At 53.5% G+C, this 24,228-nt stretch overlaps 9 protein-coding genes across 9 annotated transcripts; 3 read left to right on the forward strand and 6 right to left on the reverse strand.

The window, feature by feature from the left end:
* Positions 1-57: 57 nt before the first annotated feature.
* LTHEOB_8597 (uncharacterized protein) lies at positions 58-1,518 on the forward strand (the record flags this gene model as incomplete). The annotated part of the gene is made up of 1 exon (XM_035518091.1): positions 58-1,518. One exon carries the CDS (start codon positions 58-60, stop codon positions 1,516-1,518), a length of 1,461 nt encoding a protein of 486 aa, XP_035370303.1.
* A 3,157-nt stretch (positions 1,519-4,675) lies between these two features.
* Positions 4,676-5,842, forward strand: LTHEOB_8598 (uncharacterized protein; the record flags this gene model as incomplete). Its single annotated transcript, XM_035518092.1, has 1 exon — positions 4,676-5,842. The coding sequence occupies one exon, from the start codon at positions 4,676-4,678 to the stop codon at positions 5,840-5,842; it is 1,167 nt and encodes a 388-aa protein (XP_035370304.1).
* A 148-nt stretch (positions 5,843-5,990) lies between these two features.
* LTHEOB_8599 (Alpha-L-fucosidase) lies at positions 5,991-8,197 on the reverse strand (the record flags this gene model as incomplete). Its single annotated transcript, XM_035518093.1, has 4 exons — positions 5,991-7,249; positions 7,297-7,737; positions 7,785-7,870; positions 8,076-8,197. 4 exons carry the CDS (start codon positions 8,195-8,197, stop codon positions 5,991-5,993), a joined length of 1,908 nt encoding a protein of 635 aa, XP_035370305.1.
* A 1,656-nt stretch (positions 8,198-9,853) lies between these two features.
* Positions 9,854-10,971, forward strand: LTHEOB_8600 (nmrA-like family protein; the record flags this gene model as incomplete). Its single annotated transcript, XM_035518096.1, has 3 exons — positions 9,854-9,898; positions 9,947-10,495; positions 10,555-10,971. The coding sequence occupies 3 exons, from the start codon at positions 9,854-9,856 to the stop codon at positions 10,969-10,971; spliced, it is 1,011 nt and encodes a 336-aa protein (XP_035370306.1).
* Positions 10,972-14,317: 3,346 nt separating this feature from the next.
* Positions 14,318-15,000, reverse strand: LTHEOB_8601 (uncharacterized protein; the record flags this gene model as incomplete). Its single annotated transcript, XM_035518097.1, has 2 exons — positions 14,318-14,799; positions 14,853-15,000. The coding sequence occupies 2 exons, from the start codon at positions 14,998-15,000 to the stop codon at positions 14,318-14,320; spliced, it is 630 nt and encodes a 209-aa protein (XP_035370307.1).
* An 860-nt stretch (positions 15,001-15,860) lies between these two features.
* Positions 15,861-16,842, reverse strand: LTHEOB_8602 (uncharacterized protein; the record flags this gene model as incomplete). The annotated part of the gene is made up of 2 exons (XM_035518098.1): positions 15,861-16,678; positions 16,731-16,842. The coding sequence occupies 2 exons, from the start codon at positions 16,840-16,842 to the stop codon at positions 15,861-15,863; spliced, it is 930 nt and encodes a 309-aa protein (XP_035370308.1).
* Positions 16,843-17,157: 315 nt separating this feature from the next.
* Positions 17,158-18,090, reverse strand: LTHEOB_8603 (uncharacterized protein; the record flags this gene model as incomplete). The annotated part of the gene is made up of 1 exon (XM_035518099.1): positions 17,158-18,090. The coding sequence occupies one exon, from the start codon at positions 18,088-18,090 to the stop codon at positions 17,158-17,160; it is 933 nt and encodes a 310-aa protein (XP_035370309.1).
* A 528-nt stretch (positions 18,091-18,618) lies between these two features.
* Positions 18,619-21,480, reverse strand: LTHEOB_8604 (uncharacterized protein; the record flags this gene model as incomplete). The annotated part of the gene is made up of 4 exons (XM_035518100.1): positions 18,619-18,759; positions 18,889-19,331; positions 19,878-21,372; positions 21,427-21,480. 4 exons carry the CDS (start codon positions 21,478-21,480, stop codon positions 18,619-18,621), a joined length of 2,133 nt encoding a protein of 710 aa, XP_035370310.1.
* Positions 21,481-22,192: 712 nt separating this feature from the next.
* On the reverse strand, positions 22,193-22,911 carry LTHEOB_8605 (C6 zinc finger domain-containing protein; the record flags this gene model as incomplete). Its single annotated transcript, XM_035518101.1, has 2 exons — positions 22,193-22,229; positions 22,460-22,911. 2 exons carry the CDS (start codon positions 22,909-22,911, stop codon positions 22,193-22,195), a joined length of 489 nt encoding a protein of 162 aa, XP_035370311.1.
* Positions 22,912-24,228: the final 1,317 nt, after the last annotated feature.

Genomic DNA, 24,228 nt, shown 5'->3' on the forward strand with positions numbered 1-24,228 from the left:
CTCCTACCCCGCTTCGTGTCCTCAGCCAGTTCGCAAAAGACAACAACCAGAGCCATCATGGCTACCATAAGCAGTCTATCGCAGGAGCTCATCTGCCGCATTGCAGAGTTCCTGCCGCAAAGACATGACTACTCTAATTTACCCGTCCTGAAACGTCCTACTGGGCCCAATCCCTCGCAGCTGCCGCCCTACGCCTGCGTCTCGCGCCCGTGGCAACATGCCATAGAACGTCGCACTTTCGAGGCTGTCACCATCGACAGCAACCATGTCGCCGACCTTGCTCGCGTTCTGGTCGCCCATCGACGCCATCTACTGCGGGTCCTCACATACAACCTCGTGATTCCCCCGTACGTCCAGAAGAATATCGCCGCTACTCGTGCCATACATGACTTGTTTGCCCTTCTGAGCTCCTGGGGCGTCGACGCAGCCGGTCAAACGATGCGACTGAACATCGGCATCGCATACCCGGATCGCCCTCAGACGTTTCAACCAGTGGTAGTATTCGACGACGTGGAAGAGCTGCCGTCGATAACTCACATCACGGAACTGGAGTTCGTCCGCCATCAGCGCTGCAATTTCGACAGCCCATCGGCCGCCCGGCTCGCTGCAAAGCTTCCCTGCCTGGTGAAAGCATGGCTATCCATCCACGACGATCCCCAGCTGATGTCGACGGCCGAGAGGCGTGCGATGCGGCTTTCGCTCGCGCAAGCCCTGCCGGCCCTGACCTCGTCATCCCTGACGAGCCTCCACATCGACGCCCCCGACTGCGCTCCCCAGGACGAGGCCTTCGAGCCGCCGCGCCTCAGCGATGCCGGCGGCGCCGCCGACCCTCTCAGCCTCGCCCTGCATCGCCTTTCGCTGTCGCCGCACCTCGCGACCCTCCGCATCTCTGGCGCCCTCACCATCGACCCCTCCCTGTTCTGGCCACCACCACCACCACCCGACGCCGGCGGCTCCACAACCCCGCCGCCATCCTGGCCCAGCCTTACCACCCTCGTCGTCAAGTTCTCCATGGTCGCTCCGGATGGCGGCTGGTACTTCACTGGCGCGCCCGGCCAGGTCCCTCCCGATGACAACGACTCCGACGACGACTCCTTGGACTCAGACCCCTCGTGGGACTTCGGCGCCACGCAGCGAACCTCGACCCGGGCCATCGCCGCCGGCATGTATCCGACCAGGTGGTTCCGGCGCACGCCCGACGCCGCGCGCATCAACCCGCTCTTCCTGGCCGTCGCGCGCGCCGCTTCGCGCATGCCGCGGCTAGAATGGCTGGAGGTCAGCGTGCGGGCGCGGTGCGGCGGCGGCAAAGAAGGAGAAGCAGCCAATATGGTGTGTGAGACGGCCGTCGTCGGGCCGGGCAGGCGGCATCGGCTGGACAAGCGGTTCGGCCGCGAGGCATGCAGGGACCGCGAGAGGGTTTACGTTTCGGTGCCGGGGATGGTGGGGCTGCTTGATGGGCGTATTGTGGATGTCTGGAGCGATGGGGGACGACGGCTTGTTAGAGTGGTGGACACGTGAGTGTTCGGGTTTTTCGTCGATGCGTTTGGGAGTGATTTCGTGCTCTGCCTCTCTCCATCTCGGATATTCCACCTACAGCTTACTCTCGTCTCATTACTAGTGCAGCAGTGATTGGAAGTGCTTGCTGAAGACGGTGTGCTTATCTTAAGGGAACGAGCGAGACTTATCATATCAATCAAGTTTACAGAGCTAAATGCTTCTCAAAACGTCAGCCTCTCCCTCGCTCAGCTGCTACCTTCTTACTTTACTCCATCCTCGCCACTTCTCCAAACCATTACTCGTCTTGTCAAATTTTGCGCAGCCCTTCTGTCAGTGTTCCCGGTCCGGCTTGGTACCAAATGGGCAAGGAAAAGATAAGCGTTTATGGTGAAAGAGGTTCGCAAGTTGTGCCGTAGAGTTTACATTTTGCAGAGCAAGCAACGGTTGTGATTGACCCATGGTTAGAATTGACTTAGGCAGCGATGTTATATGCGAAGAGCCAAGAAAGTAGACCTTGCCTCGTTCTCTTCGATAGCCACAGCAGCCCAGACATTTCTGGCCGAAAGTGACCGTCTTGATATCCTGATCAACAACGCGGGCATCTTCGCACCACCACCAGGGCTAACGGAGGAAGGCTATGAGATTCAATTCGGCACAGAATACATGGGGCCAGTGCTCTTGAGTAATCTGCTCTTGCCCGCATTGGAGAAGGCGAACTCATCGGGCAGTGACGCCCATATCGTTATGGTTAGCTCAGCCCTTCATACCAGTGCGCCCAGAGATCGTTTGCTTCTCTCCGAGCTCGACACGAAGCTCGAGCGTCTCAGCACTATGGCTCGCTACGGTCAATCGAAGCTCGCGGAGCTTTATTTCACCCGAGGCCTTGCGAAACGCTATCCGGCCATCACATCCGTTGCTGTACATCCTGGAATTGTTCGAACAGGGATAGCAGATGGACCAGGTATGTTGGCTAAGTTCGTGAGATTCATTGGACGATTCACGATGGTGGATGTTGCGACGGGAGCGCTCAACCAACTGTGGGCTGCAACTGTGCCTGCTGGGACAATTACCAATGGTGCCATGTTCTACCCTGTGGGCAAGGAGTTTAAAGGGAGAAACAGTAGTGCAGACAATGGGATGGCGGAGGAGCTGTGGAGATGGACTGAGTCGGAGATGAAGGGAAGGGGCTTTTAAAAGATTAATGTATTCTACTCCTCACCGATCGAGTTCTTAGCATTCTGTCTGAATGGAATATACCCCCTGGCATCCCTATTATTAATTAAAGGCTTAACCGGTTTATCCAGTTCAATGAGAGGCCTCCATGGCCATATTGACACAGTATTTATGTATTGCCAGACCTGCAGTCTTGAGTTCTATCCGAAAACCGCACTTTCGCATCATACAGTGTCCATTGAGAAGAGCTGGCTTATATTTGGTAGCGCGGCGCCCCGCGGCGATCTCCTACCCCCATTAACTAACGTATTTCAACACCGAACCAGGTGGGAAGCATTGAAAGGCTCAAACACGCTGTAGTTTTCTACAGGCTTTAAGCTCACTTTATCTTGATTGGTCGGATGTTCTGGTCCCCAACTTATTGAAATACCCAGCGAATCCGTGATTGGTGGCAGATTGGATAATGATCCCTGCAACGGGATGTGGGTGCTGAATCGCTTAGAGCGATCAGGCAACAGCGCGAGGTTCACCCGTATTGCAAGATCCACATGTGGGGACCTCCTTCCTTTCCAGGGTCGACTACGGGCCTGTTTTGTGTTCCCCGTCGATAGTGACGACTGGTGCCAAGAAATTACCTACCGTCTCTCACCCACATTTGCAACGCACCTACATTTGCAAGCACCAATCCCGGGCCAGCCGAGTAGGCACAGACAATATTTTTCTTAATATGGGCGTAAAGTCGACGGGCAAATGAGAATACAGCTGACAAGCTCGTAATTTGCAAAGGCGGGTGCGTTGCAAATGTGGGTGGGAGACGGTAATACCTGATATAAGGGGGGGTGTTTTCCGACTCGACCAGAAGTAGCTGTGCGGTTAATAAAAAAGGCGAGGGTGTTTAGAAAATCGACCAGGGAAAACGGTCGATTGCGTATCAATACTTTAAGAGGCAACCTCAGAACCAATCGACGTAAAGTCCCCACTTCCGCCAGTTGTCCTGGTCGATACTCGTCGTTTAACACAAAACAGGGCCTTAGTTGGCGCAGTGGGATGTCAGCAGCTTATTATTAGCCCTAATTCGGCCCCCACTCGGATGTCACGCTTTCCGCCGGCGACAGCGATATAAATCTCTCCAAGCCTCAGTGCTCGTTTCTTTTTGGACGCACAAAATGCCCGCTTCAGGGTCCATGATTACCTTTGACCATGTGCAGTTCACACGGGCCGCACGACCGTCGTTTGCATCCCGGGCAGAGCCACCATCAACACTGCTCTTTGTAGATGCAACTTCCAAGAAGAGCGAGTCAGAGAGGCGCATGATCCGCCGGCACATCATGTATGCTGTGCATGAGGCGAGACGGCGGCACAAGATAGAGGACTGCGACGAGGCGAATGCAATAATCCGAGTGCAGAGCCCGTTGCAGGAGGCGAGCTTTGCAGGGGCAGATCCATTTGACTCTCTGCGCGTGAAGAATTTCTCGGGCATGCATGACCTTCTGGGATATTGTAAGTACGAGATGTCTTAGGGTGATGGATCGAGTTAAACTCATTAGTAGACTTTGAGAACTATCCTGGTGCTGCCCCACTCACCGACGGTACGCCCTCCAAGCCATCAGAGACTGTAGTCATGCTTACAGATCAACAAAGACAACCTAATACGGAACGTCCAGAAGAGGGGACTCGCAAGACGAGTCAACACGCAATGGGACATAATCAGCTCCGACGAAACGGCCATGGTGGCTTTCGTTTCCAGTCTCGCACGCATACGAGCCGGAAGCCGCTTCGATAAACAGGCGCAGAACGACTACTTCCGACTGCAGCATGCAACACTAAAATCTATCAGAGAGCGGATGCCATCACCAACAGCAATCACGAAGCCAAACCAAATATCCGAAGGCTACATCTGCGCCGTAATGGGCCAAGCAAGCATAGCGGTGCGCAACTACCACCAAGACCATCAAAAGCAGTAGCCAAAAAGAACCTTCACTGACGCATTCCCTCGCCAAAGTCCATGTACCTCGACGAAGCCACGGCCATATCGCACCTCCGCGGCGGCCACGAGCTAATCCGGCTGCGCGGCGGCACCGACACGCTCGAGCGGCTGGTCCGCCGCGTCATCAGCTGGTGTGAGTATCACAGCTGCGCCGCCCACCAATTGCGCCCTATGCTGGCCCCAATCCCACCGCCTGCGCCCTGGGGTTCCTCATGCTCCTCCTCATGCCCCTCCTCGTCCTCTCCCTCGTCGTCGTCGTCCTCCACGCCCACCACCTCAGCCTCATCATCTCGCCCCTCGCCCTTCCCCCAGGCCTTCGTCTCCCTCGTCTCCGCCGCCCACGCCCGCACGGCAGCACACTTGCCTCCTCCTCCTCCTCCTTCTCCTGCCCCCGTTGGATCAAACGGCCACCTCATCTCCCGCATCTTCGCCGCCCTCACCCTCGTCGGCACCGCCATCTCTGCCGCCTGGCAGCCCGCCTTCCAAGCCTACAGTCCCGCCAAAGAAGCCGCCGCCGCGGTGCTGGACGACGCGCTGTATGCTGTGCTGGTCGAGGTGGCGCGGCTGCACCAGGAGGAGCAGAAGCAGCAGCAGGGGGAGGAGGAACAGCAGCAGCAGAAGAAGAAGAAGGACGACGATGACGACGACGGCGATGGTGCCGGTGGGGATGAGGATGATGAGGAGGAGGAGGATGACGGAGGGCCAGCGCAGTGGGCCCACGCCGTCCTCCTGCACGCCGCGCACGCCTACCTCTGGGCCGCGCTGAGCGACTTGCCGGCCAGCCCGCACATGCACGACGCGTTCCTGGCGCGGCTGCGGGGCGCGCTCCAAGGGAGAAAGCGCGCTCGTGGGGTACAGCTTGGCGGGGGTGCGGAGTGGATGAAGCTACGGCCGGGCGGCAGCGGTACCAGGGCGATCGTTGCACCGGGGCCGATGGAAGCGGAGACGTTGATGTGGGTGTTGGCGGTGGGGTGGTTTCTGGCGGACAAGCGGCGGGCGATGTACGGGGGTGGGGAGGAGATGGTGGGGTGGTTTGCGGATCGGGTTGGGGAGCTGTTGGGGGTGGTGGGGGTGTGCGAGAGGGAGTGCGCGGTGGGGATGGTGAGGGATTTTCCGGGGACGGATGCGCTTAGGGTGAAGTGGGAGGGGTTGTTGCGGGGGGAGAAATTTTGTTGGTTATCGTAGGTGGTTGATGGAGGTTTGATGCCGGTTGCGGCAGAATCACGACTTCGGAATTTTTAGAATAAAAAACTAATAGAAAGAATGCCCAAAGTGCTCATTGCTATATCAGCTACGTTGCGGAGCACAACAAGGAAGCCTACGTAACCCATTGCTACAGACCTACAACAAACTTCTCACCCGCAACCGTATCCAGCGGCTCGCTGTACTCCCCCCCATTAACCTTGAACCCCTCCTCATCCGCCACCCTCAACGCCAACCGATTCCCCAACCTCGACTCCACCGTCGCTTCCTTCAGCCTCCCACCTTCCCACGCCACATCCACCACAAACCCGCCTCTGGCCACCAACCCCTTCACCTCCCCATCCTGCACCTCCCCCCTCGGCAGCGCCGGCAACAAATGCACCACTCCGCCCGCCGAATGGCTCTGCAACACCATCTCCACCACACCCGCGACGAACCCAAAATTCCCATCAGCCTGGAACGTCGGATACGGATTATTCGAGAACAAATTATCATTCACCGACGTGTTCAGAAACTGCGCCACATTCTCCCACGCCGCGTCGCCGTCCCCCAGCCGCGCGAACCACGATATCGTCCACGCACGCGACCAGCCGGTGCCAGCACCACCATGCTCCAGACGCCGATGCAGCGTCTTGTTCGCTGCAGCAGCCAGGGACGGCGAGACGGCGGGGTCGATGCTGCGCCCCGGGAAGAGGCCGAAGAGGTGCGAGACGTGCCGGTGGCCGGGCTCCGCTTCGGCGTAGTCGCGGCGCCACTCCATGATCGTGCCGAGCGAGGGGGAGATCTGGGGCGGTTGGAGGTTGGCGAGGTAGTGCTGGGCTTTGGCCAGCGCTGGGTCGTCGGAAGAGGAACGGCCGAGCGCGGCGCCGGCCTCGACGATGGCGGAGAAGAGTTCCCAGAGGATCTCGTTGTCCATGGTCGGCGCGACGTCGATGGCTTCGGTGGCGTTGGGGGCGGTTTGGTCGGGGAAGAGGCGGAAGCTGTTTTCGGGGGAGATGGAGGGGCCCGTGGCGTAGTAGCCGGAGGAGGGGTGTTCGAAGAGGTAGCAGTAGTAGAAGTCGGCGACTTCTTGGAGGACGGGGAGGGCGGAGTGTTCGAGCCAGGTCTTGTTGCCGTTGAAGCGGTAGTGTTCGATCAGGTGCAGGGAGAGCCAGGCTGCTCCCATGGGCCACATGGTCCATTGTGTGCCGTTGTCGACAGGTGCTGAATCTCCCCACAAGTCGGTGTTGTGATGGGTCATGAAGCCGGGGCAGTTGTACATCCTTTTTGCAACGTCTCTACCTTTGGGCCGTACGACCTCGATTAAGTCGAATAAGGGAAGATGAGTCTCCGCAAGGTTAGTGACTTCAGCTGGCCAGTAGTTCATCTCCGTGTTAATATTTATTGTGTCTGATGGAATCGTCAGTTCTAATCTTCGCTTGGAACAAGTCTCTTACATTTGCCTCCCCATGGAGGATCGTAACGCTGGCTCCAGACACCTTGGAGATTTGCTGGCAATGAAACAATGCCATGCTCCTTTCGCGAAGATGTGATGAGCATATATCGTCCAAGGTTGAATTGCAGGGTTGCCAGCTCTGGATCACCTCCCATGGTGACATTTTGCCATCTTCGGAGCCGATCTATTGTTGGTAGCAAGCCGATGTCCCCAGAGAACCCCAAGTCCAGAGATGTTCTGTGCGCCAAGCTTGTGTAGTCATCAAGTGCATCACGCTCTATTTCAGCATATGGAGTGGCAACAACATTGTCGAGCTTGCGGTTGAGCTCTCCTTCCCACTCTTGTTGGTCTGCATAGCGGTATGACGTCTCTGCATCAACGAAAATAGTTAAGGCGTCGGCATTACGGATATCAACAGATGTGCCGTTTGTGGATACGTTTGCTGGATGACGGGTTAGTTGATAGTCTCTACATCTTGAGATATCTCACCTGAGGCCCCTTCTATGTTAAGGCGCGCTTGAGCAGTAAAATTGATGCCATCGGCTTGGCCGCTTCCAGCACGGATAGTAATGGAACTGTAAGGCAAGCCCAAGTCCGCTGCGTGGTATGTGACATTGCGTTCGCGGAACAATGTGACGGTTGCATTTATCGCTGCTGAGGCGTTCGCCTCGAAACGCAAAACAAGGGCGCTCGCAGGAAATGAGCCAAACGAAACCCGCCTTATCTGCTTTAGCGCTGGTCTGCAACCTGAAGGTGTCGTACTCCTAGAAAGAGACTTACTTGTATGCCACATCTTTGTAAGTATACTCGCTCCCCACATAGCCATCGTATGTGTCCAGCCATCGAGAGTAATTTTTCACATCTCCCTCAGGGTGGTCGAACTCGCAAAAGAGCTCGACCATTGGGTGATAAGCCCTTGGGTTGGTTGGATCACCGCTCATGGTCGCCAGGACCGTCTGCCCAGCTTCTGTCAAGCTCTCATTCAGTAAAAGGTTCCTTGCCAGTCGGAATCCTTCTACTGCACGAGGGTTGACTCTGTCCAGGAACCCACCGTCCCATATTGAGTCCTCGTTCATCTGCACTCGTTCCTGACTGATGCCACCGTACACCATGCCACCAAGACGGCCGCTGCCGATCGGCAACGCCAGATTCCATTCTGGTGCAGGAGAAGTGTACCAGATGCGGCGAGAGCCAATTGGAGGTGTGGATGCACTCGCTCCGAGCGAAATTGATGCCGTTACGAAAAGGCAAACGAGAATGCGATAGAAACAGCGGCTTGACTCCATGATTGGGTTTCTGTCACTAACGACGTAAGTACCATGTACTTGTCTTTATTTAAACAGATATACGTCCATATTAGCCTATATAACGAACAATCCACTGGTGGGCTTTTCTGGCTGTGAATACGAAGCGGGGTTGGCTGAGCGGGGTGCAGGGATCGACAACCGCCACCCCTGCTGTAATAGATTAAAGCGATAAAATGCAAGGAAAGTAATTAATGACGTAGTTGATATGTAGCATGATCTATGTTCGACTTAACTGTGAAACCTCTACGACAAATAAACACATCAAGGAAAATTGCGTCTTGTAGTCATAAGTCACAGCTTTGTTGCCTTGAGGCCAGCAGATGTACACGAAATGAGCCGTGATGGGGTGGCCAAAAATTTATTAATAAAGCAGCTACTAAATATATTTATTTTATCTACCTCCGTGGTTGAATAATTTCATACCGTTCATGGGTCTGTGAAGCTATCGTATAGATTGAAATGGAGAATTTTTTAAATCGACAAATGCATCCGGATGAGAGCTTTAGCTACCTACGCCGGACCTTAATTCCTTCACGTCATACTAGCCTCGATTGACTCCCACATCTTGCGATTCCATTATGGGTTGGTGGTGTTGCTCACATGGTACGCCGTCGCCATCGACTAGATGAGAGAATATGCCTCGCTATGGACATGGTTGAACATGGTCTAGACATGCGTGGTCGAGGTGCCTATAATGACATTGATTCTATGCTACCTATTTAATGTGCCATTCAAGGCGAGAATTATCTCTCACCCGCCGCGCATACGTTGAATATTGCGTGGTCAATCCCGTGAAGGTATATTTGGTCGACAGAGTGCCGACTATGGAATTGAGAATTTGGAGTCTCGTACGCTTCTATTTGAGCTACTAATCACCACCACCCACTAAGCAGTGAGTATCACCAGACTCTGAGATTCGCTTCAGGATTGAGGCTCATCCGAGCGATGGGGGCGAGAGACATTGGCCAATCAGAACCCACGCCCACTGCAGGCACACGTGAGCCATGCCATCGCCGCTTGTCCACGGCGTGATTAGTAATATCAAACGGATAGATTATCTTCCCGCAGGGTGAATATCTGCCCGGCTACACGTGACTTTTACTGCTGCATTGCACAACAAACCCTCCGCCGGCTGGATCTACTAACCGTATCCTGGACATTTATTAACGCGCTAGGTGCATCTGAATATCTGTATACAATCAACCGAAACATTTGTGATTCTCTCTGCATTCGAACCAAACTGCCACAACAATGGAAAAGAAAGTCATTGTCGTCTTAGGAGTGACTGGAATTCAGGTAGGCAAACAATTCTTCCCAAGACGCTAGACATCATTGTAACTGCAGCTCATCGTCTACATGCAGGGTGGCTCAGTTGCCGAGTTGTTCCGCACCCTCCCCGATTGGACTGTCCGTGGCGTGACCCGAGACACCTCCACTCCCAAAGCTGCCGCTCTCCGCGACCAGGGCATTGAAGTCGTGGCCGGCGATTTCGACGACTTCGCCTCGCTCTCCAATGCCTTCCGGGGTGCAACCGCCATTTTTGCGGTCACCGACTTCTGGACCCCGTTCTACAACCCGGCCACAAAGGCGCTACTCGCCCCAGGACAGACGATCAACGAGTACTGCTACGAATTGGAGCTGCAGCGTGCGATGAACATTGCCAAAGCAGCGGCTGAGAATCTCGGCACTGTTGAGCGGTTCATCTTTTCGTCGCTGTCCCACGCGAAGGAATTGAGTAACGGCAAGTACACTTGGGTCTATCATTTCGACTCGAAGGCCGAGGCCGCGAGGAGGATCAAGCAAGAGTTCCCTGAGCTCGCTGCCCGGATGTCTCTTCTGCAGGTGGGGCTTTACGCAACCAACTGGAAGGCCGGGATGGGCGCCTTCCGCAAGGTCTGTTTGCCCTTTGTCCCCTCTTATGGAACACATCATTAATAGTGACAATTTATTAGCAAGCGGACGGTACCTTCGGGCTTTTCGCGAACAGCAGTGGCAACACACCCATTCCCATGGTAGTGCCACACAAGGACACGGGCAGCTTCGTGCACGCCCTTGTCCGCAGCCCACCCGGGTTGACTCTTCTCGGATTTGGCCAGATGCTGAGCTGGAGGGAGTATGCGGCGCTCTGGTCTCGCATTCTTGGGGTGGAAGCGACCTACCACGAAGTCCCCACGGCCGACCTGGCAAAGGAACTTCCTGAAGGCTTGGAGAGGGAGCTTCCTGAAATGGCCTTGTACATGGAAGAGTTTGGCTATGATGGCGGTGATCCGAGCATCATCCATCCAACGGATCTGCCAGTGGAATGTCCGACGACCAGCATTGAAGACTACATCAAGCACGAGGACTGGTCGCCCATTCTCAAGTCATAGGACTGCGCTGGGTTGACTGCAGAAAGCGTGATGACTCACGTAGGAAGAAGATTCGGGTTTAGATCGATGCCTTTTCAGCTGCCGGGACCAATGGGTCTCATAAATTCTAATCTCCGTTACATTTCGAATCAATGGGTTGTGTGTTTCATAGTTCGCATTGTCTTTTCCATCGTAATTAGGGCAATAATTATTTTTAACATTATTTATACAGCGTTCGGCTGTTGTCCTTACAGCCGCCTTAGGGATCGGTTTATTGGTGGGTCTAAAATGCCTCCGCGAATAAGCATCGTTTTCCTAAGAAAATTCGCCGGGCATCTCTTTTGTATCTACACGGAGGTACTTGACAAGGGAATAAAAGAGAAAGCCCGGCTCTATAATGCATACGAAACTGTCTACATAGATCCATCGAGGAAACGTAAGGTTACCTCTTGCGAACATTCTTACACGTTGGACCCCACCCATAAACCGATCCTTGCCGCGGCTGTAAGCGAGAGCCTGAAGTGACTGGAATGTTCCATGTGATGCAGGGCTACAAGCGATAATCCTGCTTCTCAACTCCACACCCTAACATCTGTCGCATCGCAAACCATGAATGTGGGTTCATCCCACTCGGCAGGGTAAGTAATATTTTTGCCTTCGTCCCCGTAGGGTTACTCACATATACGAAGGTCTTCCGAGCTTTCTTCGGCCCCGCACAATGGTGCAGGAATTTATTCTCACCTTGACAAATCGAAATCCGAAATTCGCCTTCTCACATTCAGCAACCCACAGACCCAACCAAATGATACTCCACGGCTTTACGCATCGATAAACACGTTCAGCTTTGACTCCGACAACCTACCATTATATCACGCCCTCTCTTACGAGTGGAATCCCCCCAATTCGCCGAGTACAACGACTGCATTGATAATAGACGGGAAAGAAAAGCAAGTGTCGTTGAATCTCTATTTTGCTCTGTTGTATCTTAGGAGGAGCACTTATTGGAACGGCCCATTTTGGGTGGACGCATTGTGCATCAACCAAGAGGATACTGCGGAGCGCAATCATCAAGTACAACTTATGCGCCGGATCTATGGCGAGGCACTTGGGGTATGTGTTTGGCTAGGTATCGACTGGACTTTGACGGCCGGGAAATGGTCAGCAAGCTTGCTTCGAGAAATCGAACCGCGAGCATCAGAAGCGATGCGTGCGTACGGGAGCTCGAGCCACCTCCGAGACGACGAGAACTACAAGACTCACTGGGAAGCTATCGATTTTCTGTTCTGTCAGTCCTATTGGAACAGGAGTTGGATAATCCAAGAGCTGGTTGCAGCCAAGGTGATATTGCTTTTGACGAATGAAGATCTTTACACATTTAACCCCTTATTCCTGGACGGATTTATGCTGTCCCTAAGAACTCCCCTGGCGGACAGATCATTATACGACCGGTCTACCAATTGGGCAGCCATACGTTCATCTACAGAGAACGTTGACGAGAAAGCTCTGAGGCATCGCATGAACGCTCATCTTGCAGTAGAGGCCATCTCACGGACCAAAGAAACAGTTTCTAGAAAGATTCCTGATTACCATAACGATCTTCTTTCGCTGTTGGCAAGGTTCTGCGGACAGCTGGCGACGGACCCTCGAGACAAGGTCTACAGCCTTCTGGGAATAGAGGAGCCAAACAGCGACAACTCAATCAGAGTCGACTATACCCTCAAATGGACCGAGGTACTTCGAGATGCGGCAATCTACGTCATTCGGGATCGAAATGATTTGGAAGTCTTGGTTTATGGAGGCTCAGGTGTGACGGGGCTTCCTTCCTGGGTCCCTGACTGGTTGGGTCAAGAACACCAGGGAACTATGCGCTTCCCGCATGACAAATACTGTCTAAAGAAGAGGTGCTGCTCTCCTCACACGGCTCACACACCACTTCGTGAAGACCGTGCCGGACGTTGGTTGCCTACTATTTCTGCCGATGGCTCATTGTTGACCATCTCAGCTGGCCTCTTCAACATTCAGGCCTGTTCCAAAGTTGACTCACCTGGCGTCGATATGGAAGCATGGAGAACTTGGGCCCCGCTGGGAGAGCTTGGTGACATTATGTTTTCAACTTGGAGGGCAAATTTGGTCATTCTCGATGACAGCGATCCGGAATTTCCTGCCAAAGTTGTCTTCGAAATATTCCAGCGTCTTTGGTGGCACGCTGTTTTCTATTTCTATCCGGGCGCATCCGAGATACTGAGCCAAAATGATTTCATTCGATACATAGCATCATGCGGGCGACATAGCTTGACTGAACAGCAGCGAGAACTACTCCAGCGCGCTTTGGACGCACAATCTCCATTCCTTACCAAAGCACCACCCTCCGTTGGAAGCGCCATATTCAGAAGCAACATCTTTAAGCATCATGACGCTGGTACGTATTCATCATGTTTATTAGTAGACTGCAGAGCGTTAACAGAATTAGAATTTTTCGCAAAGAGAATACTCGATCGTCAAGCCTCTGTATACATCCCAGGGATGTGCTTCTGGTCTCCAGAGCGCGGAACCTTAGGTCCAAATCACGTCCTCGCCTCGATTCCACTTTGCCGATTCCCAATAATCCTATCAAAGCCCGATGGGAGTGGAAAAGGTTACAAAGTCAGTACCAGTGCACGTGTTGCAAATTTGGAAAATTGCCAGATTGAACAGGATGATGGCACGACCTTTGAACTTCCTGTACAAGAGATAGACCTAGTGTGATAGTTCTATCGGATGTTGTATCTGCTTCTGAGCATGGTGGTGACCTCTGCGCAGACGTCATGATTGCTACGTCACTGCGGCATCTACTCAAGAGCGCTGCTCCGCCATCGCCGCCTATAGCTCGAAACTTGTTTGAAATAAGGCCAGACCTCCGGTGAGCCAAGGGTCCTACACTTCAATAGTCATTAGGCGCTGTGAGGCGAGCGGCTGAGAGTGTCTAAACCACAAGAAAAGAGCAGTCGGGAGCCGGGCTTGGCAAGGCTGGCTTGTTCCAAGGCCGTAACGAATGAAGCGGGGATCCGAAGCTCTCTGTTGTACAAAACCTCCCGGGCTCGCAGGGTTGCTGACTGCAGCTCCGCTGCGGAGAGTAAGCCATGGCGTTATGCCAAGAACCCCACCAGGTGGCAACCCGATAATAGGCATGGAAGGAGTGCATATCTTCGCGGAAGACACGATAACAGTACGGAATTCTGGATTTGCACACGCACATGCATGGGGAATGTGAGGAATTCCGGGCGGCTCCAGAATGAGTTCTGGGAAGCGCGAAGGAGCGTCATGCAAGGCTGAAGAGCAAATCATCCGTTGGTGTGTGGAAGTTTCGGTAGCGGCCGCTCCAAGACGGTCAGTCTCTCCTCTCCTGGTCCTTTTTCGGAGGAGCCATTTCCTCAGTTTCCTCCCCGCTTGGCAACATGGAAGTCTTCCCTGCGACAGGTGCAAATCCAACGTCGGCCTCCATCTCCACCGGTGAACGCCGCTCCAATAGCTCAACTGGTTGACGCTTGGACGCCAACTCGTACAAATCCTGACGCAGCTGCGCATTGTGTGCTTGGATTTCCCTTTGGAGTTTCCGTGATCGTCGCGAGTAGAGGAATGCCCCAATCACGGATGCCAGAGCCACGACGCCACCGATCACACCCCCCACTATGGCACCTGTGGACGAGCCTTGATTATTACTGGTCGCAGCAGACGGCGTTTCTCCTGGGGTGATGCAACCGTCGATGCTGTAATAGACCCAGGATGCATTGTAGCAGCGGCCGACTTCAGCAATCTCAACGACCTTGGACGAGCAGATGAAGGTGTTGATGTCGTTACCGTAGATGGCCACTTCACCATGTCTTGTTAGCGTTTTTCTAGTAGTGGATGTGAATACTACTTACCATTGCATCCCGGGTCGAAATCGTGCACTTGGAAACTCAAGTGGGTGCTGGGTGCCCATTGGCTGAAAGAGGTACAGCTGCCGTCCGGATAGCCATTTGGCCCAGTGAAGTTTTTTAGTGACTGGGTACACGCTGCGTCTGAGAACATTTGAATCCCTGTTGAGACACTCTGAGCCACGAAGTGAGAAAGTATGACTAAAGATACAAGTCTGAGGTAGACTTGTGGTTGTTGAGACATCCTGAGGCTCGGGAAAAGTTGAGATGATGAAAAATAAAATCTTTGGAAAGTGCAGCTATAAGCGGATACAGCTTGAGATTGTCGCGAAAGGGCCTCGGAGCCGTACTCCCGGTATGAATGTCGAGCAGATTAAAAGAATCAGGCTGGATGGGAATACATAATGACAGAAGAAATGCGAAAGGATTGTCAGCGCTGCAAGGCGTCCATTGTGAAATGGTAAGCTCTACTTACGTATAGGAAGGCGCAGCCTTTGCAGCCTCACTTCATGCGTAGACCATGGGTGGTTATCTTGGCGCCTCATTCTATTCATATCTCAAAGCGTTTTGAGCACATGTTCAAGCTAGAGAAAAGTGTCGTCGTTTGTAAATAGCTATCTATTAGACTCGATTTGTCTTACAACTTCTGTGCACACAACTAGCTATTAGACCGAGTGCCAAATTAGATAGGCCGTGCAGATATTTTCAGCCGCTCGTTACTACATTCCTATTTACGGCGAACTTATACGAGCTAAAGATAGTCGCACTGCATGCTTATCATGCTGCGGACCAGAATCTGCGCCCTTGTGTTACGAATTTGTTTGTTTTTTTACTACACGACGGGAATCCGAATTTCGGCCCCGTATCCACGCCGAAACCTGCAACGCGCTGGATACTGATAACCTGATCCCACCTTTGCTCAAACCCTCTCTGCCAAGCGCAAGGGATCAGTATACTTAGCAGAAGCAGCCGCACTTATCCCTGCACAGCTGACGACTTTCAGTCCTGCAAAGCCTATCTCTCAGTTACACTGCATTCCAGCAGAGTTCCTTCCTCATCGAACACAAACTCAGCCTCCTTCCTCCCCCGTTTCCGTCGCCAATAGTTTGTTGCTTGCAAAACTTCCGGACAGCCCTTCAACAAAAAGCCCCATTTCCTCATGAATTCCGGACTGATTTCCCAATTCCACGCATCTCCAGGATCTCCCCAGACAACAAGTGGGGCCGGGATATCGTCAACGTCGGACTCGATCGTAAGGAGCGCACCACACAGCTCGTCTTCGTCGATCTCTGCCGCACCGAGCCCGCGAAGTATGTTGTCTCTGATGCCTGGTGCTGGGAAAACATCAATCCAAGGATGGTGAACTACGGTTTTCTGAAGAGCGGTTGGGTGAAGACTATTATTAGGCGGCGGAAGGGAAAGCAGACTACGGTTCAATAGGAGATCTGGAGGTGTGTTGGGGCCGACGAGGTTGAAAGGGGAGATGGACTCGTCGAGCTCTAGATCAACGAACGATATGGACAGAGCTTTTGCGTTGGCCGCGAGTGCGTAGATTACGTTAAGACGCGCAAGAGTCGGGAGATCGCTCGGCGCCCGTAGCTTCAGGCTGTGGTCTTGGTAAAGCATCTGCTTGAACTCGATTGCCTTGGGTTTTGAGGCGGAATTCAATGTCGCGATCCATCCAAAGTCAGCATATTCGCGCGGTTCGGCCCGGCGTTCCGGAAAGGCCAAGGTGTTGCCGTCCGTCCCAGATGGCGCATCGCTCCGCACCTTTGTGCTGGGTGACTGACTCAAAACCACTGTGGCAAACCGCTCAAGATGTTTTCTCTTGCCTATAGCACGCGCTTCAGCAATTGCTTATGGTCACAAGAGGAAGCTACATACGATAAGCCCTCTGGTTAAGGCGATTCTGCCGCTTCCTCCTTTCCTTGGACCCTTCTACTCCCGTCCAGTCGTCTTGTAGGTCCCATGTTTCAAAGGGTTGACGAGGCGGCATGACTGGCGTTATATCGGTGTTCGATGTACGTTTTGAGATGTGAGAGGTTGGAAAAAGGGTGACGCGGATCGAACTGGCGCGAGGGCGGTCAAACGCAGGATCGCGTGACGGAAGAATTGGTTGGGGCTGTGCGGGGCTTTCGGCTTTCCCGATTTCGGGATTTCTACCGTCATTCTAGCCGAACCATGTACTGGGCTCCTTCACATGCCGTGCAGGGGTCACTTGAAGCGACAAACCGTCAGTTCAACTACATAGACGTAATGGCAAGAAAATTACACACGAGAAATTGGAAGCCGCCCGCCCACAGAAACTACATCAGTTACCATGTACCTGCAAAACCTCCCGAAGCTCGCCTTGAATCCAATCCCACAACTGCTCCCCCAGCACGCGATCTTGGCTCAGCTTCGAGCCTTTCCCAGCCACGCCAACGGGGCCATAAAATTCTCCGCTCTGAGCATCAGGGCTGACCGCTGCCCAGAGCTGACTGTAAGCGCCTTTTTCAACAGGTGTAGCGAATAGTACGACAGCAGTGTTGAGGAAAGGCTTGAGAAAGGTGCCTGTAGAGTCGTGGTGAAGATTTGTAGCTACCATTCCCGGGTGAACGCTGATGAACTTCACGTCCTTGTACTTCTCAGCCATGGCGGTCGTGTAGTGGATGTCGGCGATCTTGGAAAGGGCGTAGCGTGCCGTGGTATGACGGTTAGGCATGGTTGTCTTCAGCTCGTCGAATTTGTATATATCGCCTGGTGCGACACTCTCGGAAGCCGAAGAGAGGTTGACGACTCGAGTCTGCGGGTTAATTTTGGCAGTTCTCTGGAGGACGGGCTGGAGAAGCTGCGTGAAGAGAGCCGGTCCCATGACGTTCGTTCCGAACTGTATCTCGTAGCCGTCCTTCGTAAGGCCTTCGGCGGTCATCATGATGCCAGCATTGTTGACAAGGATATCAAGTCGAGATTCGGATGCTTTGAAGGTTTGAGCGGCCGCAATGATGCTCTGGAAAGATGACAGGTCGAGATGTAGAAAGGCAATGGGTGCGCAGTCCGGGTCGGCATCTTTGAGTTGCTTGATGGCTGCTTCGGCCTTCTCCTTAGACCGTGCAGCAAGGTAGACGCGGGAAGGGTTGTTCTTTGCAAGCTGTCTGACTGTCTCGAGTCCCAGGCCGGCATTTCCTCCTGTAACAATGACGACCTGTTCGCTGAGATCGGGAATGTCCTGATCGGGATTGAAAGTGGGGCTGCACAGGCCCATGGTTTCTCGTCGTCGGGTTTGAAATTGAAAGATTTCCGTTAACTTTGAATGAAGCTTTCAAGTGAAAGGTACCAATTCTGCTGAAGAGTATGTGTTATTGTCCACACAAATGATGGGTTTTTATATCATGAGCTTCACGTTGCTTACACCCCTGTCACTTCGGTCGGCATGCGGGCTACTAAGTGGATCCTCCGCTACAGGACTAGTTTGCTTACACCCCTGTCGCTTTAGCCTCGGCCCTATACCGCAAAGGGAGCCGGGGATCGCCAGACGGCGCCACGGTCAGGTTGCTGACACCCATGTCGCTTTACAGCCCCCTCTCGCAGCCGATGGCTAGCGCGAAGAATAGCAGCCCCAGCTCTATCTTAGAAAAATTAACATATGTGGGTATTTGAAGCTATCGTCCGTACGTGTGTGTAGAATTTTTAATTCGACATTCTCGTCCGGACGATAGCTTCACGTACCCATGACATGAGGGAAAAAAAACAAATCCACGCTAGCCATCGGCTGCGAGAAGGGACTGTATATTTACTTCCACCCGTCCAATTCAACCACGAATGAGGCAATCCTTCCGCAGATGACCTTAAGATACAGCAGACCCATCAACAGAGCACGCACAAGCCAGCCAACCGGCACCAGGCACCCTCTCAAATATTTGCTAAACTGTTCCTGTTTCAAAGAACAGTTCCATAGTCGCACGCGGAACCAGTGAAAGGTCTAACCCCCCCGTAAAAACTTAGTTTCCTTCCCTTCACCTGCACCTATCCTCACGTCCATTCCCTTCGCCATCCCACTCACCCTGTCCAACAACCCTTCCATCCGCTCCCTTCTCTCCCCCTCATCCCACCCATGAAACAACAACGGCAACGACGACTTCCAAAGCGGCAGCCCAGCTTGGCCCCTGCTCGCTACCAACACCGCCGCCAAGAAATCGGCACCAAAAAGGACCAACGCGAGCGGCAGCGCCAACCACGCCCAGCGAATCTCAACTACAGTATCAGGACGCCAGACGACGCCTTGCGCATTCGTAGCGTTGCGGCTGGTCCGCACGTTGTTGGTGACACCGGCGGCCGCGTCGACGCCGTACGCGAGCGCGTGGCCGATGGTGAATGCCGTAGTTTTGCTGCCGAGGGATAAGGTGAGCATTGTGCTGAGGAAAGCGACCAGGGAAATGTGGTCGTAGTTGGTGACGATGAACTCGGTGGTGGTGGCGAGCGGCTGAGGTAGTTGATGGCCGATGGCTGTTTGGTTTGGCGTTATTTTGCGTATGCTGCAAACTCGGTACAGGAAGCTTCGTAAGGCGGACCATCGTGGTCCCGAGTGCACCACCCTGCATAGGCAGTCGGTCTTAGTGAAAGATTAGGAATCTAGTATCTTATTCTCCTTGATCGTGAGAGGTGATAGTGAAGCGAACGTGGTCGACTGTCTACGCATTGGACGGTATTTCGAGCTGAATATAAAGGCACTTAGGGCGGGCTGATGAGACATATACTAAGTCTTCCCATTTGACGCTGCACTGCATCATTTCATGTCCTCAGCGGAACCACTGGCCATTTGAATAGAGCTCTAATGGATACATTTGCTAAAGCCATGAGCGGTACAGCCAACTAAAGTATCTACAACGTGGCCATAGTACAATGTACAGTATATACAGTGCAACATCTCCCCTTGAATATAGCTGCCTGTGCAGTGTCGAGAATGCCGCGAGAAGAGACTGATACAGCGAAGAAATTATTTCGCGTACGCGCTGGCGCTGTCTTGCATCCAGGCGACACCTCCGCCAATACCCTCAAAGATCCTGCCTCCCGGGCCCAACTGGATGTGCGAGACGCCACCGCTGTACACTCCACCGGCACCCATCCTCGCACGCCAGACCTCCTCGCCAGTGCTGAAGTCGTAGGCCACAACATACCAGACATACTCACCTTGCTGGGCCAGCTCATAGTCCTGGGTATAGCCGTAGAGGAGTCCCGTAGCGGTCGACAGCGTCGTCATAGTCACGCGATCGTTGATATCCCACACGAGGCTGCACTCGCCGGCCTCAGTGATGTCGACGCGGGCGATGCCAGGTGCGGTACTGCCGAGGTCGTTCTGCGGGCCGTTGATATCGCCATCACTGCTAATCTGACCAAAGGACCAGGACGAGTTGTACGAGTTGAGGATCGAGGCGCTGTACGTCGTGCCGTCGAAGTAGGTGGTCAGGGCCGCCTCGTTGCCACTGGCGTTGGGCTGAAACAGGGGAACCGAGCAGACAAGGGCATTCGCGCCGTCAGTCATTGCGTCAGCCTGGAGGTAGACATTCAAATTGACCTGGACATCCGCGTTGTCGGTGATGGCGACATATTTCTCGCCAATCAGGCCGACGGACGCGCCGGAACCGCGCGACAAGCCGCCCGGCTTCATCCCGCTACCAGCATCATATTTCTCGTCGTAGACGATGGCGACGCTGCCGTTCGTCCCGGCCTGAACGGCGTAGAAGTGGCCAACGGCGTTGGCGTGATCCTCGGAGCCAGCGGGACCGGTCACGACGTACATGGTTTTCCCGTTGATTGCTGCGCCATTCTCGATCAGAGCGTTCTCGAGCTCGATCGCATGTACGGTGCCATCCGCGGGCTGAACATAGCCAATGGTCGAGACGTTGGCGCCCTCCATCCCTACAAGAGGGGCTGACGTGCCGGTGAACCAGAGGTTGCCGTCGCCCGCATAGCCGACAGTCGCAATGATGGAGCCGGAAGCCATATAGCCCGAGACGTCCCATTCGCCGACTTCAGTGAAGGACAAAGTTCCATCTTCGGCCTGGGCAAGCTTGACGTCAACGATAAAACCCTCGAGGGTGGGGACGGCGGCGCGGCCGTTGAGAATCTGCCAGTAGTTGGAGATGGTCGTCCGGTTCTGAGGCGTCCACTGCGCAACCGGCTCGAGCGTGGTTGCGTCCAGTGCCGCCAGACACCAGGCGACTGGGTCTTCGCCGCAGACCAGCGAAGCCAGAACGGCGCCGGTGGACGAGACAGTGTCCATGTCCCAGAAGAGGTAGCCGACACGCGTGGTGCTGCTGTAGGCCTGGGGACTGTTTCCCAATGGTCCGGCAAAATCGTCGGTGCGCGTGTTGCCGCCGTCGATATGGGCTTGCAGCGCATCCGGCACAAAACGTGGCTTGGGCGCCAATTGCTGGCCGGCAAAGGGACTGCCAATGAAGGACGGGGCCGAGACGTTTTGCGAATCGGGCACGGCAGCCGTTTGGCGCATACGAAGTTCATTGGCAAATGCCACGGGCTTCGAGAGCTAAAGATGCTGGTTAGGGGAAGCGTACTTGAGCATCTACACGGATAGACTTACTGCCAGGGCTGGCAAAGAAGACGCCACTGAAAGTTTAGCGAGTGAATTGAACATTTTCATATTGAAGGTTGGAAAAGAAGGGCAAGTTTCAGAAATGAAACGGGACGTTGATGATCAGGTATGAGGTTGAGAATTCGCTGTGTTGGTGATGTCGCTCCATTGTGAGGTTGCAGCTCTCTTTATATCTACTTCTTATGTTGTCAAGGCGTACTCGGATACCTCCCAAGCCCAGGGACAAGGCTTTCTCTCGTAAACTGAATGCACGGTGTTCTTTCATTATTGGATTAGCTGCTTGTAAACAGTTACTCCGCTCATGGATGATGGTGGTACAGAACGAGAACTGTGTCGATAGTTACGAGATGGGAGAATAGTCGGAAGCTTGGAGAAATTGCGAAGGTCGTTAAGTGGTCGAAGCGCTTAATATTATGTAGAAGATAGGGTTTTTAAGGCGATCAAGTGTACTTGAAGGAGCCTTGGAGTTGTGCGTTGGGGCTTGGCATTCTCGTCGTCGGATTCGTCGTCGTATCCGCCGCTGACCACTACACGCTAAGAACACTAGATTTCTAAACGCCAGTTCTACGCTTGCTAGGTCTAACTTAAAATGACGTAGTATTTTTGTGGATCGCATTCTACTGCCGAAGCTTCCAGATGCAAAAAATCTTCACCTTGCATTAAACTACCTCGGGAGCGGATTCACTCTTGCAGCGCAAATGGATCTACACCACCCTTACCCATTTCCCTTACATCGACACCCTCTCGAATACACCTAATCGGCCACTGTATCCACCGTCTCCACTCCTCCCCTGTTACAGCCAGCGCCAGCTCAACCACCTCACTCACCGCTTCACTCCATCCCTTCAGATACCAAGTATCCTTCTCATAACACCGCACCATCGCTGCATAATGCACAAGCACTACCAATGCCACGGGCTCCTCCTTTCGCAAACGCTCTACAAACTCCTTCCCCAAGCTAATCGGCCACGACCAGATTCTCGCTTTTCTTGTCTCCTCCTCAGCGCACATTATCACGTACATATTCTGTAGTGCCTCCACGGCAGCGGTGGATGACGAAGCAACAGCCATTCCATTGCCTGGTGACATAGGTGGCGGACGGACAATGTCGCCTAGCGCCTTCAGGCGAGCCGCGAAGGCACCAACCGGGGGCGCGGCTGCTGGCGGCATGGAAACGAGCGGAGCGATCGGACCGGAGGCAATAGCGGACCAGATTTTCGGCGAGCTGAGAATACTACTGACGCCTTGGACGAGAATAAAACACTGGGCGATATCGTCCAGGCTTGCGGCGCCGTCGCGGTGGCGGCTGGCGAAGGAGAACATGGCCGTGATAAAGGTGAAGGATGCGAAGAGGACTGCGGCGTGGCAATTGTCCGAGTTGATGTTGGACAGATGCGATGCGAACTGCGCAACCGCCAGGTTCTGGTGGCGGATTGATGCCAGTGTGAAAGGTCCTTTTTGTGACGGGTTCATGTGACCTAAATGAAGGGCAGAGAGAGCAAGCACGGCGTGCATTAGATATTCCTGCATCCCATGGCTCATTAATACGGGTGGCATAAAACCGTATGTGCATGGGGTTCGCTCACGTGAGACAAGCCAAGTTGTATGACGGTATCTTTCCAGATGTGATGAGTAGATGGCTCCCAGGAAAGGGTTTCGTATAACGATGTCAAGTAGTGGTCCAGAAGCTGAAAATCCCGCAGCCAGTTCTGCTTCTCTTGAGCCATCAGGCTAGATGTTTTGTTTGGATCACTTTTCGAGTCTTGTGTGGTTGTTTCACCCTCTGACATTTGCTCAATTTTGCCAGCAAGTTCCTCAAAGAGCTTCGTTACGTCTGCCGCCTTCGCTGTAATAGATCTCGCCTGTATCCTGGGTATAATTCTGTCTGTCTGGCCCCTAGCAACTGGAGTAGTACTAGGGCGTTCATTTTCGGAGGGGATAGCGGGGGGATTACACCCGGAACTCTCCGCTGGAGCTAATCGCTGTGAGGACACTTCGCTTCTTGGAAACCCCCCTAAGCTACAAGTTACTCTGTGCAGTGCGCAGTTGGTGCACGGTCGCTGCTCATCGCACTGTGCAGTGTGTTAGAATACATGCCGTGTGAGTGTGTGCCTTGGGCAAGCACAAGAAAGCAATTTTGGGCTTTGGCCCGAACTAAGCTTCGAGGGTGCCGTACCTTGACTCGACGGGCTTTACAGCGGACACAGCCATTTCTAGATTTCTTGAACCCGGTGCGTCTTGGAGGCATCTTGGACAGGTCCTCAGCTGTTGGATTTGGAAGAGTGACGTGTTAATATACCCGACGACGAACGCGAATGCGAAACGAGGAGGCCTAACCTCGGCTGCGCCACACGGACGTATTTTATACGTAGTCAAATAATCCCGCCGAGACGTTCACCGGCATCACAATGATCGTTCAAAGCAGATGACCATTCAATCCATGCATGACTGAGCTGCTGCTGCCGCACGAGGAGGCGATCCGGATTCATTTGCTTCCGAAATCTTCATTACATCGACCACAGGTTTATAGAAGATGCAACTGGATTATCTGATTCTCTTAAGGGGCAATGACCAAACTAAACTCTTTTTTCTTACGGAAAATCTCAAACCTAACCATCGCCGGCAAAACCCAACAATTGTCGGCCAAACCCAACTTCTTCAGCAAGATCTACCATATTTTTACCCGCAGCAGAACTTCAACGAAATTAAAATCTAAGTACTTTCTTACTACTACAGTAATAGCTAAGCCTATTTCTAGATCCATCTTTCCAGAATCTCCTATTCCGGTTA

The sequence above is a fragment of the Lasiodiplodia theobromae genome (genome assembly GCF_012971845.1).
Source record: "Lasiodiplodia theobromae strain AM2As chromosome Unknown scaffold_27, whole genome shotgun sequence".
NCBI classification, from domain to species: Eukaryota; Fungi; Ascomycota; class Dothideomycetes; order Botryosphaeriales; family Botryosphaeriaceae; genus Lasiodiplodia; species Lasiodiplodia theobromae.